Source organism: Camellia sinensis, chromosome 9, assembly GCF_055761805.1.
Source record: "Camellia sinensis isolate YWXY chromosome 9, ASM5576180v1, whole genome shotgun sequence".
Classification (NCBI taxonomy): Eukaryota; Viridiplantae; Streptophyta; class Magnoliopsida; order Ericales; family Theaceae; genus Camellia; species Camellia sinensis.
The window spans coordinates 93,641,789-93,653,064 of NC_138969.1; the positions used below are offsets into that span (position 1 = coordinate 93,641,789).

General features: G+C 37.3%; 2 protein-coding genes across 2 annotated transcripts; one reads left to right on the plus strand and one right to left on the minus strand.

Moving 5' to 3' along the window:
* Window positions 1-1,626: 1,626 nt before the first annotated feature.
* Window positions 1,627-2,157, minus strand: LOC145799622 (uncharacterized). Its single transcript, XM_082889224.1, has one exon. The coding sequence runs from the start codon at window positions 2,155-2,157 to the stop codon at window positions 1,627-1,629; it is 531 nt and encodes a 176-aa protein (XP_082745350.1).
* Window positions 2,158-7,415: 5,258 nt separating this feature from the next.
* On the plus strand, window positions 7,416-11,056 carry LOC114276920 (uncharacterized). Its single transcript, XM_082887304.1, has 3 exons — window positions 7,416-7,856; window positions 8,261-8,326; window positions 10,362-11,056. Exons 1-3 carry the CDS (start codon window positions 7,467-7,469, stop codon window positions 10,833-10,835), a joined length of 930 nt encoding a protein of 309 aa, XP_082743430.1. The 5' UTR covers window positions 7,416-7,466; the 3' UTR covers window positions 10,836-11,056.
* The last annotated feature ends 220 nt before the right edge of the window (window positions 11,057-11,276 follow it).

Consider the following 11,276-nt stretch of genomic DNA (forward strand, 5'->3'; position numbering starts at 1 on the left):
TTACCCTCTTTGTGAGATGAACCGTCGACACAAAGAGTCTAGGAATAGGAATCTTCCCCTTCGATAGGGGGGCGTGTCGGCGGAGTGGGCGTCAGTGGGGTAAGATTTGTGAATTCCAAGATAAAGTCGGCGATAGCCTGGCTTTTGATGGCTGTACGGGGTCGGTAGGAGATGTCGTATTGGCTTAGTTCAACGGACCATTGCATGAGCCAACTTGAAGATTTTGGTTGTTGCATGATCTTTTTCAAAGGTTGGTCAGTGAGAACCACACTAAAATGAGCTTGGAAATAGGGTCGGAGGCCCCTGGAGGCGATGATCAGGGCAAGGGCCATCTTTTCCAATAGAGGGTATTCTGTTTGGCTCCCCTGAGTGCGCGGCTAATATAGTAGAGTAGGTGTCGTACTGAGCTGTCCTCCCTGATGAGGGTAGCGCTGATAGCAGTTTTGGACACGGCTAGGTAGAGGAAGAGGGTTTCACCTGACAATGCTTGAGAGAGGAGATGGGGGTTAGCCATGCATTGTTTCAGTTGCTGGAAGGCTTCCTCTGACTCTGTGTTCCATTCAAAGGTCTGCCGGAGGACTTTGAAGAATGGAAGGCATTTGTCCGTCACTCGCGAAATGAAACTGTTGAGGGCGGCAACTCTACCTGTTAGCCAATGAACCTCTTTAACTGTTCGGGGGGACCACATTTCTATCAGGGCCTTGATCTTTTCTAGATTGGCCACAATGCCTCTTTGGCTGACCATGAACCCCAAGAATTTACCAGACCCCACGCTGAAGGCGCACTTTTCTGGATTCAGCTTCATGTGATACTGCCTCAAGGTCTGGAAAGTCTCGCTCAAGTCTGCCAGGTGGTCGAAAGAGAGTTCACTTTTGACAAGGATGTCATCGACGTAGACTTCCATGTTTCGGCCTATCTGGTGTTGGAAAACGACATTAACCAAGCGTTAGTAAGTGGCTCTGGCATTCTTCAAACTGAACGGCATGACTCAGTAATAATAAGTCCCTCTGTCAGTGATGAAAAAGGTGTGCTCTCGGTCGGCTGCGTGCATTAAGATCTGATTGTAGCCAGAGAAAGCATCCATGAAGCTGAGCATCTAATGTCCCGCCGTTACGTCAACCAACAAATCTATCCTGGGAAGGGGGGTACTGTCTTTGGGGCAGGCTCGGTTAAAGTCGGAATAGTTGACGCAGAGCTGCCATTTGCTGTTGTTTTTGTGGACCAAGACCACGTTGGACAACCATCTGCGATAGTCCACATTTCTGATGAACTGTGCCCGTAGCAACTTGTCTACTTCAGCGGCAATGATGTTGTTGCGTTCTGGATGAAAAATGTGCTGCTTTTGGTGGATCGGTCGGAATTAGGGTTCGATGCTGAGATGGTGAGTAATAAAAGTGGGGTGAATACTTGGCATGTCTGAATGAGTCCAAGCGAAGACATCATTGTGTTCGATTAGGAGAGCCATGAGATCAGCCTTGGCCTGAGAAGACAGCTGGCTGCCAATCTTAGCCGTTTTTGTTGGATCCGTAGGATCGACAGGTATTTCGACGAGTTCCTCCACTGGCTCTCCTCTAGCTAATTCTTTCTCGTCCCAGACATCTAGACCTTCGATGATCATAGTTTCTTTCATTTGACTTCCTTCAATGAGGCGACATAGCACTGTGGAGCTATGGTCTGCTCACCTCGCACGGTGCTGACTCCGTGGTCAGTAGGAAATTTCATGGCCAGATGGTACGTAAAGGTGACAGCTTGAAAGGAGTTAAGGGCGGTGTGCCCTAATATGATGTTGTAACTAGAGGGACAATCTACGACAAGAAAAGTGAGCAGTTTGGCAGACTGTCGTGGGTATTCTCCAATGGTGATGGGGAGGTCGATGGAGCCCATATATGTGACCCGATCACTAGTGAAGCCCACCAGGGGGGTTTGTAGAGGTGACAAGTTTTCATCCCCGACCTTTAGTTGGCAGAAGGCATTAAGGAAGATGATATCTGAGGAGCTGCCATTGTCAACCAGAACTCGCCTGACTTTGTAGTTTGAGAGGAGGGCGGAAATGACCAGGGGGTTGTCATGGGGGTAGCGAACGTCGGTGCAGTCTACTGCTGTAAAGGTAACAGGCTCGATGCATTGTTTGGGCTGCTTGTGGGGTCGGTCCACCATGGCTACTTCTCTATCAGAGCCTTGTCGAATTTTTTGGAGCTCGGCTTGCTGTGCAAACCGGGACGGTCCGCCGCATGCGAGGCCACTTGCAATGACCCTTATTTCGCCTAGTAGAGCGATAGGATCACCGTGAGCTCTTAGGTGATTGCGGGGCCAATCATCATGCCACTTGGGCGGTATTGGTCGTCGGGGGAGAGTGAGTTAGCGGTTATGATTTAGGAGGCCAATTCTAGGCTGCTGCGAGGGACGGGCTACGGTGAATCGGCTAAGGCGTCCCTTACGGACCAGACCCTCAACCTAGTCTTTGAGGTTGACACATTCGTTAGTGTTGTGACTGTGGTCTTGATGAAAACGGCAGGATTTAGATTGATCCCGTCGGGTGGACGGGGTTCTGCATGGTTGAGGCCATTTCAGGTTATAGTCTCGTTGAATTTGGTTCAGGACTTGCTCCATGGGTGAGTTGAGGGGGGTGTATCGCTCGAACCAACTGGGTAGGTGGGTTGGTGGCGGTCTATTTGAGCGTGTAGGCTGGTCTGGGCGTGATGGGGGTCGGTACAGGTATTGCGAGGGTCGTGACTTAGGCTCTTTCCTTTTGTCCTTGGAAGGGGGGATTGTGGATGTGGATGTGGAGTCTTGGCGAGCTGCCAGGGAGTCTTCGACATTCATGTATTTTTGGGCTTTGGTGAGAAGGGAGGCCATGGTGGTCGGGGGATTTTTAGAGAGGGAGAAAAGGAAATCAGATGGGCGCAAACCGACCATGAAGGCGGTGAGGATGATTTTGTCATCATTCTTCTCCACTTGTAGGGCTTCGGTGTTGAAGTAGGTGACATAGCTGCGTAGGGACTCTCTCTCTGTCTGCCGGATGTTTAGTAGTTGGGTGGCTGGATCATTGTCGCTGAGCGCCTGTGAAATGGCTTAAGAAGGATTCGTTGAGCTGGCGAAATGAAGTAACTGAATTTGGAGGGAGCTGACTGAACCAAAGGCGCGCCGACCCTTTTAACATGACGGGGAAGGTGCGACACATGATTTCGTCTGAAAAGGTATGTAAGATCATAAGTGTCTCGTCTGAAAAGGTATGTAAGATCATAAGTGTCTGATACGCCTCCACATGGTCGACGAGATAGGTGGTACCATCGAAGGTGTTGATCGATGGCATCTTGAACTTTGGGGGGAGAGCTTTATCCCGGATGGAGGCGGCAAAAGAAGAATTGACAGCGGAGGATGGCTTGTGTTGTATGTTCTGCATGGCCCTTTGTAGTTGGAGTTTCATGGCCTGTAGTTCTTCATCCCAGACAGTGACATTATCACCACAGACAGGAATCGAGGGTTAAACATTACTAGCCTCACCCTCATGTGCGGCCGCATGGTATGGTAAGGGGTGGTTATGGGAAAGTGGTGGCATGTCTTGACGAGGTTGTGAGCCTAACGGAGGAGGGTGCAGACCGTCAAGATTCGATGGTTAAGGCCGCGGGACAAAGGGCAGAGATGTTCCTTGAGGTACGTGTGGTGGGAATTAATGGTGATGATGGGTTTGTTTTGGGTGTGGATGAGCGGTCGGTTGTGGCGCGAGCGGAGTAAGTAGGTTACGCTGGAGGAAGGCATTGATGAGGGCTTGGTTCTACTCGGCCAACCAGTTGATACTGTTGGTGAGATCTGCAAAATATGGAGGTCGGTTATTTAGGTTCGAGGGCTCAGCTTCGAGGTTACTGACGTCCACTCTGATGCCGGGGGTGGATGGCTACGGGTTCTTTCTGACGACAATGAACACAACTGTCTTTCCGAAATGGATGTTCCCACAAACGGCGCCAGCTGATGAGGTGGTTGATCCAACGGAGGACAGGTCGGGCAGATCCACGCTTCTAACTACTTCACTGGTCTCGGAGCTCACTGGAGGTGCCTGCAAAAAGGTCCGGCGGGGGGTGGGAGTCCCCTAGTAAATTCTCCGACGATCAAGTTAGAATAAAAGAGATTGACTGTGTCCACAAAAACACAGAGAGAGAAGAGAAAGATAATCTGAAAGAACTTAACCTTTGATGTGCCTTAGAAACTTCCTTATATCCCTTTTTCATTATTTCCTTGTCCATTCCGACGTGTCATGTTGGCCAGAAGTCTATACTCTAACTTGCACTGTTCACAGTGAGGCCGCCTGTTCCGACGTGAAGGGGTTGTCACATTTAATGCTGTAAGAGCCTCATTAATGGTTGATGTGTGATGCAATAATTTTGCAAGATCTTTGTCTACTTATGTGTCTAGGCCCTTGTTTGGCAAGTGTTTGAACGCTATTGGTCTTAGCCTAGTATTAGTTTCTTAGAGCTATTGGGCTTTGATAACCAGGGTGTGGGTTGGGCCCTTGTTGGTTGGGCCCCTCCTGGGTGCCCATCGGTATCATTACTAAAACGATACATGTTAGAAAATTAAAGTATCCGATAGTAATATAATATTACAGATTGACAATGTATGAATATAACAACATATATAAATTAACATTTATATATTTTTTAATATATTTATATATGTAGACACTGACATGTATAAGATATCACAAAAGTAATATGTGAAATATTTTAAAACAATATAATATAGGTAACAATGAGAAATTAATTATTTATAATTAAATAGTTGGTCATAATATAGATAGTTAGTGTTACATTCTTGTGTGCACGCACTATTTTTTAGTTAGATTTTAAATTTATATAAAAACTAAAAGAAATTTGTAAATAATTTGTGTAAAATTAGAAATTAGTGAAAAAAGATTTTGAAAAAGAGAAGTTTATAGTGTTTGGTTTAGTTTGTTTTTTTAAACTTTTATTTTGAATTTTTTTGTTTTCATATATATATATACACATTTGTCTTTAATACTGTTTTTTAATAACCTTTTTATTTTCTTCTTAGATTTACTTAATTTAATACTTTTTTATTTTTTAATTTTATCTTTAGATTTAGATTCACTTAATCTAAATACACTTAGAAAATAATTTGTTATATATTTTTTTTAGAAAAATATTATTAATATTAAATAATAACAAAAAAATATAATAATAAAAAATCAATACATAGTTGAATTTATAATTTTTTTAAACTAATATTTTACTTTTTAATTATATTTAGATTATTAGATATTAGATTTTCATGCAAAATTATAATTTAAATATAAAATATTAAGAAATTCCAATATCTTTAATCACCAAAATTGAAAAAAAATATGAAAATTTAAAAAATAAAACTAACGAAAGTGGTTTTGACATCATATTTTGATTATTAAAGTACTATGTAAAATTTTACAGTTCATAAAATATAATTTAAACAAAAGAAAGTGTATGAAAATAACTTGCGAATTTCTGAGATACAACATAAATCTCTATTTTAAAAATGCATGCGCTTTCTCCTATCTAGATTCGAATTAATGCATACAATTTTAAGATTCTACCAAAATTATTTACAGTGATTTGATCCATGATGGACAATTATAAATATTGTATATATATATATATATATATCAGTATAAAAACAGACACAAAAAATAAAAAAGAGTAATTGTTTTTTGGGTTCAGTTTGTGTCCAGGTCGAGATTGGACTGGATGGTGCTATTGGGCCCGTGGAGGCCCACCACGGGGTCCCATTTTGATAATCTAAACCGATCAATGTGTAGAACTCGTCGAGTACTATATGGTTATAAAAAATCACGTTGATCGGATATCGATAGCTGTGTGATCAGATCAGTTTTGTATAAATAAATAAAAAAATTGACGGTGAACAAATTAACGGTTGACAAAAAATTATTTTGATCACATAGCTATCAATATCCGATTAACGTAATTTTTTACAGGCATATAGTACTCAACAAGTTCTACACATTTAACGGTTCAGATTATCAAAATGGGACCTGTGGTGGGCCCTCACAGGCCCAATAGCACCTTCCAGTCCGACACAAGCTGCTCCCTTATTTTTTATTCTTCAATAGAGTGACAACTTTTTATTTATTTATTTATAAGAAGTGCTACAATTTATTTATATTTATATAGGACTCTTCGAAACAGATATATCATTTTTAGATATTCAATTTCAAAAATAAAGAGATAGTTGGTTTATATAAAATTCTTCTTGACTTTCAGAAAATACAGAGTAGATTTGAGAATGTAAAATTGAAATTTTTAAAAAATTAAAAATATGACAAACTTTTCATACTTTTATAAGAGTTATAGATATGTCCTAAAAACATATGGTAACAAGGCCCATTATAATTTAGGAACACTTACTAATCAGTCTCATTAACTAGATTTATTTACTATAAATATTGATTGATAAATTTATCATTGTAAAATTATTTTTAAATCAAGAAAAATTAATAAATTTATTAATAAAACTTAATAAGTAATAAGTTGTAAAAATAAGACTTAGTGATTTACAGTATAATTTAACTTATATTGATTGGCAAAAAAAATCTTGACGAATATTTTTAGAGCAGCCACCGTCAAAATGTCGTGCGTCCCAAGCCGAGTTAATATGTTTGCTGTAGACATTATAATTAAATACGGGCAGTTTGTCTTCAGTCTTTAATCAGATTGGATGGTATTATTCGGTTTGTAAGGAATCATTATAGATTCTGTTTTGTTAATTCGAACAGTTCTATGTATAAAACTTGTCGAGTATTATATACTTGTAAAAAATCACGTTAATCGGATATCGATAGCTATCTTATCTTATCAGTTTTTTGTCAACTGTTAATTTGTTCACCGTCTATTTTTTTTAATACAAAACTGATTTGATCGTATAGCTATCGATATCCGATCAACGTGATTTTTTATAAATATATAGTACTCGATGAATTCTACATATTAACGGTTTGTATTATCAAAACATGACCCGTAACGGACTTCTACAGATTGAACAGCACCGTCCAATCAAATTAAGAAACGGAGGCAATCTACTTCCTACTAAATAATTATTATTATTTGTTTAATAAGCATGTGGATTTAGTCAAGGCACAAGATTTAAAACTTGTCTTTTCCAACGTCTCTATAGTTTTTGTTTAGGGGAAAAAAATAGTACTTTTTGTGGTAAAAGTTAAATTTTTTTTTTTTTGAATGATAAAATTATAATGTACATTTTAAAATTATGTGTATAATTAAAGTTATAATTTTTGTGAAAAGTAAAAAATTATACTATTTTTAATAAAAGAAATATTTTATGATATAAATTATATTTTTTACATGGAACATACCATAGTAGCCTTCCCCTTATGTTCATGTTTCATGTCATTTGTGACTATGAATTTCAAAAGCTGAAAGAAGCCAAAGAAGACCACGCAAATGCCTACGACTGTCCGCGTTCCTCTCTCTCTCTTTCTCTCTCTCTCTCTCTCTCATATATGCGTCATCAAACAAACAACTTTGCAGTCCAAAGCTTCGACCACCCACTTTCTTTTTATTCTCCATTTTTCAGTCATTTACAGAGAGAGAGGGAGAGAGAGAGAGAGAGAGTCACAAGTTTCACAAGTAGAGAAAGAAAGAAGGAAAGAAAGAAAGATGGCATGTTTTGTGCCTTTCAACAACAAAAATTTAGAGATAAGCTTTTATGCATTCAGGCCAATGGTAGTACTTGTGGATGAACTATTGGATGCTCTCAAGCACTTCTCTTTAAGCACTTCTTCCCTTGGTTGTCTTCACTCTGCTGTTTTTAGGAGTATCCATGGTAATATGGTATGTATCTATATCACCCTTGATCTTCATCATGACTAGATTTAGATTTCTCTTCTTTTATTTAGTTTATTTATTTAACTATATGCTTATCAAACAATAACTCAATGTTATGTTTCATTCATATATGCTTAATGTAAAATTATGTTGTATTGGTTTGTTGCCTTTGCCTACCGTGCTTGAATCTCCTTAAAAAGAGCGAGTTTTGTGTGCTGCCTCACCTTGATTAAATTTGTTTGTCACCAAAATTTCATAATTTTTTCTGGTCATTTTCTTGTAATTTCACCAATAGATTCTTATAACTTTTTCTTTCTTTTCTTCATATCCAATCTTTATTGTTCATTTTTAACTTCTATAATTAATCATTTTTTGGTATTGTCATTGGCTCGCTCACACTCTTTCTTCAGATCATATGGTATGGAGCATGGATGAAGAGATCTAATGAGAACAAGAAGCTACTAAATGCAACACTCGTAAGTTGAACTAATATACTCTTAATTAGGCTCTTTGAACTGCTGCTATGAATATGATACAATCCTTTATGAAAATTTCTTTGCGAACTTTGCCCAAAAAACTAATCATAGAACCTACCAATTTCAACAAGTTTCAGCATAAATCAATCTCAGCACAATTAACAAACAACTGGTTTTTAGGTGTGCAAGACATTACTTGAATTTCTGGTAATAAGCCTACAAGGTACTATATATACACCATGTCAAAATTATCTCATTTAGAATCGATCAGTGGCTGAATTTGTATTGAAATCCACAGTCCCATGTTTGGTATGTTGGCTTGTTGATCAAAAGTACTGCATTGTAAGTGTTTTTCTGGATGATTGGTCAGATTGCTGTCCTTGGTTTTTTTTTTTTTTGGGAGACCGAGTTTCTATATATGCAAAATTCTTGGCCTATGACAGATTTTGTCTGGGATTCAAGAACCCAGAACATATACATTCCCTTGCCTGTTTCTTAAAACAATGCTAACTATGGAGTGAGCCATTAATTCAGACATATATCTTGGGTTTAATTGTTGCTAGTGTCTCTCAAATTTAACAGACACCAGTGATTTGAGAGTGATTGCTAGTATTGGGGGTTTACTCTACTGGATAGGTCCAAATGCCCACTGCCTTGGAGATTCCTTGTCATTAAAAAAAAGAAAAAAAAGAATTTGTATCCTTTGGATGAGGATTTTTTTTCTTTCTTTTTTTCTTTTTTTGTTAAAAAAAAAAATATTTTAACCAGAGCTTAAATCTGGAGCTGGGAATGAGAAAGATGGCAGACAGCAGCCAATCAATACCAGAATAGTCCAACATGACATGAGTCTTGGATCCTCACAAGTAGATTCAGAGATTGCTGCATATTTAAGAACAATTAATTAGGTGGGGATTGCTTGTTCTGTTTGAAACAAGCAAATCATTTGTGGCAAGATGGTTGTGATTTCTGTTGAAATTCGTGAACTATGTCTATTTTTTCTTTTGAAAGCAAACTTTAGTTATAGGAATCGCCTATTTGGGGAATGTTTTTACTTTAGAATTGTAATTTCGCGGTTCAAAGCAAAAATCGAGATAATTCTTATTCAGATACAATTGTTTAGTTTCATATATTTAGTTAATATCCTTGTACAAATATAATCTTCCATGAGAGGATTTCAAATAGCTATTTTTACAAAGTTAATTGAAATTTATCATTATAAAGCTCTCACATCCATTATTGATATCAAAATCTAAAATAGTACATTGGTTTAAAGGCTTATACTTCTCAAATTATTAATGTCAAATCTATTCATTTTAAATCCATAAATCCAAAGAGAGCTTTATATATATATATATATATATATTAGTGAGTGTGTACCTACTCGATGATTGTGCTATAAATCTATAAAATATATTAATTTTAATTTTAATTTAAAAATATATATGTTGTGTTACTCGAGTAATAAAGATATAGATGTAAATGCTTTCCTAAACACTCTCAACCTAAAACTCTTCGTATATATCCTCGCACCCCCACCCCATCTGCACTTGCATTTCGTGCAACTAAGAAGCAAACAACAATGATGTCTTCTAGTAAAATATCCTAGAATTTCAATGATTTAGAACAACGTCTACACTATTTTCAATTCAATCAAATCAAATTAGTATGTTAATTAAACACATTTTTAACACAAATTGAAAAAGATTGTTTAGCAGTTCAAATAAAAAAAAAAATCTCTAAAAAAGATAGCTCTTTTTGGCCAAGAAGCCCTAACACCTCCTATACTTTATCACTATAAACCAATACAAGAGTGTAACTTAGTTAAGTACAACCTTTTTTTCTGCCACAATACAAAAAAAGTAAATTAAAAAAATAAAATAAAATCTTGTAGTAATGAGAAACAAAAGAAAACTCATGTATTTTGAAATATGCAATTTCTTGTATCAAAAGAAGCCATTTGGGGACCTTCTAAGCTTGGAATTTTACTTTTCTGTACTTCTCATATTGTCCTTCAATTATTTTTTTTCTCACCCAGCTATCGATGTTGGCAAATGTATCAAGCATGGCGATTTTAGTTGATCATAGTTTCTCTGATGCATGTGTCGGAGAATCAAGAGATGGGTCCTCGGCTGTAAGATTTTCAACCGGTGATACAATTTCCATGAATGCTATTATCCTTCCAAAGGATGATGACATAAATGACCTTCCTTATGCATGCTTAGCCATATTTAGATCTCGCTTTGCAAAGATGGATGGTGCAGTTTCTGGAGTGTGCTTTAAGTGTCAAAACCAAAAACAAACAAGGGCAGTGAGTCTTTTTGTATGGAAATCCCTCCAATTGTGCTACTCATGGATTCTAACATCCGATTATCGTAAGACAATTTTGCCTTATTTTGATAACCTTCCTCTTCAATTCAAGTATGACATCTTTCGGGTGGTCTATGTTAGTAGTGATGATGTATTAAACTTTCAGTCTAATCTTTCCTCATCATCAAATGTTGAAAAATGAAGTGGAAAGTAAACAAGGAAGCAAGGCGGTGCAAGATTGGGAGTGAATTGTAAAGCATATTAAGTAGTTGCACCATTTAATTTTGGATTTGTAATTTAAGTTGGTTTATATTATGGGTTTTTCACCAATGAAATTGAACATTTTTATACAATCATAGATTATAGATTTAGATGTGTAAATAAACTTATTTCATTCCTTCTAATTCACCTTTTCTTTCTCCATGACCATCTTCTTACTTTTCCCTCGAGTTAGTTTCCTTTTTACTAATCTGCCTCTTGGAAAATGCTTTCTCCAGCAGTTTTAAACATTGTTTGTATCTTGAATTGGAAGGGAAAATACCAGCAACGAAAATAAATTGAACTTTTTTATGTATTTATTTTTTTTAACGTTTAGTTGGTTTAGTAAAAAATTAACAAAATGAATAAATATTTCCCATAAAAA

What these genes read in the sequence shown, in the direction of transcription:
- LOC145799622 (XM_082889224.1), bottom strand. Translation starts at nt 2,157, where the DNA reads ATGGTGGACCGACCCCACAAGCAGCCCAAACAATGCATCGAGCCTGTT.
- LOC114276920 (XM_082887304.1), top strand. Translation starts at nt 7,467, where the DNA reads ATGCCTACGACTGTCCGCGTTCCTCTCTCTCTCTTTCTCTCTCTCTCT. An exon ending in GGAGTATCCATGGTAATATG is followed by an intron (nt 7,857 to 8,260) that starts GTATGTATCTAT and finishes CTCTTTCTTCAG; the next exon opens with ATCATATGGTATGGAGCATG. An exon ending in AGCTACTAAATGCAACACTC is followed by an intron (nt 8,327 to 10,361) that starts GTAAGTTGAACT and finishes TTTCTCACCCAG; the next exon opens with CTATCGATGTTGGCAAATGT.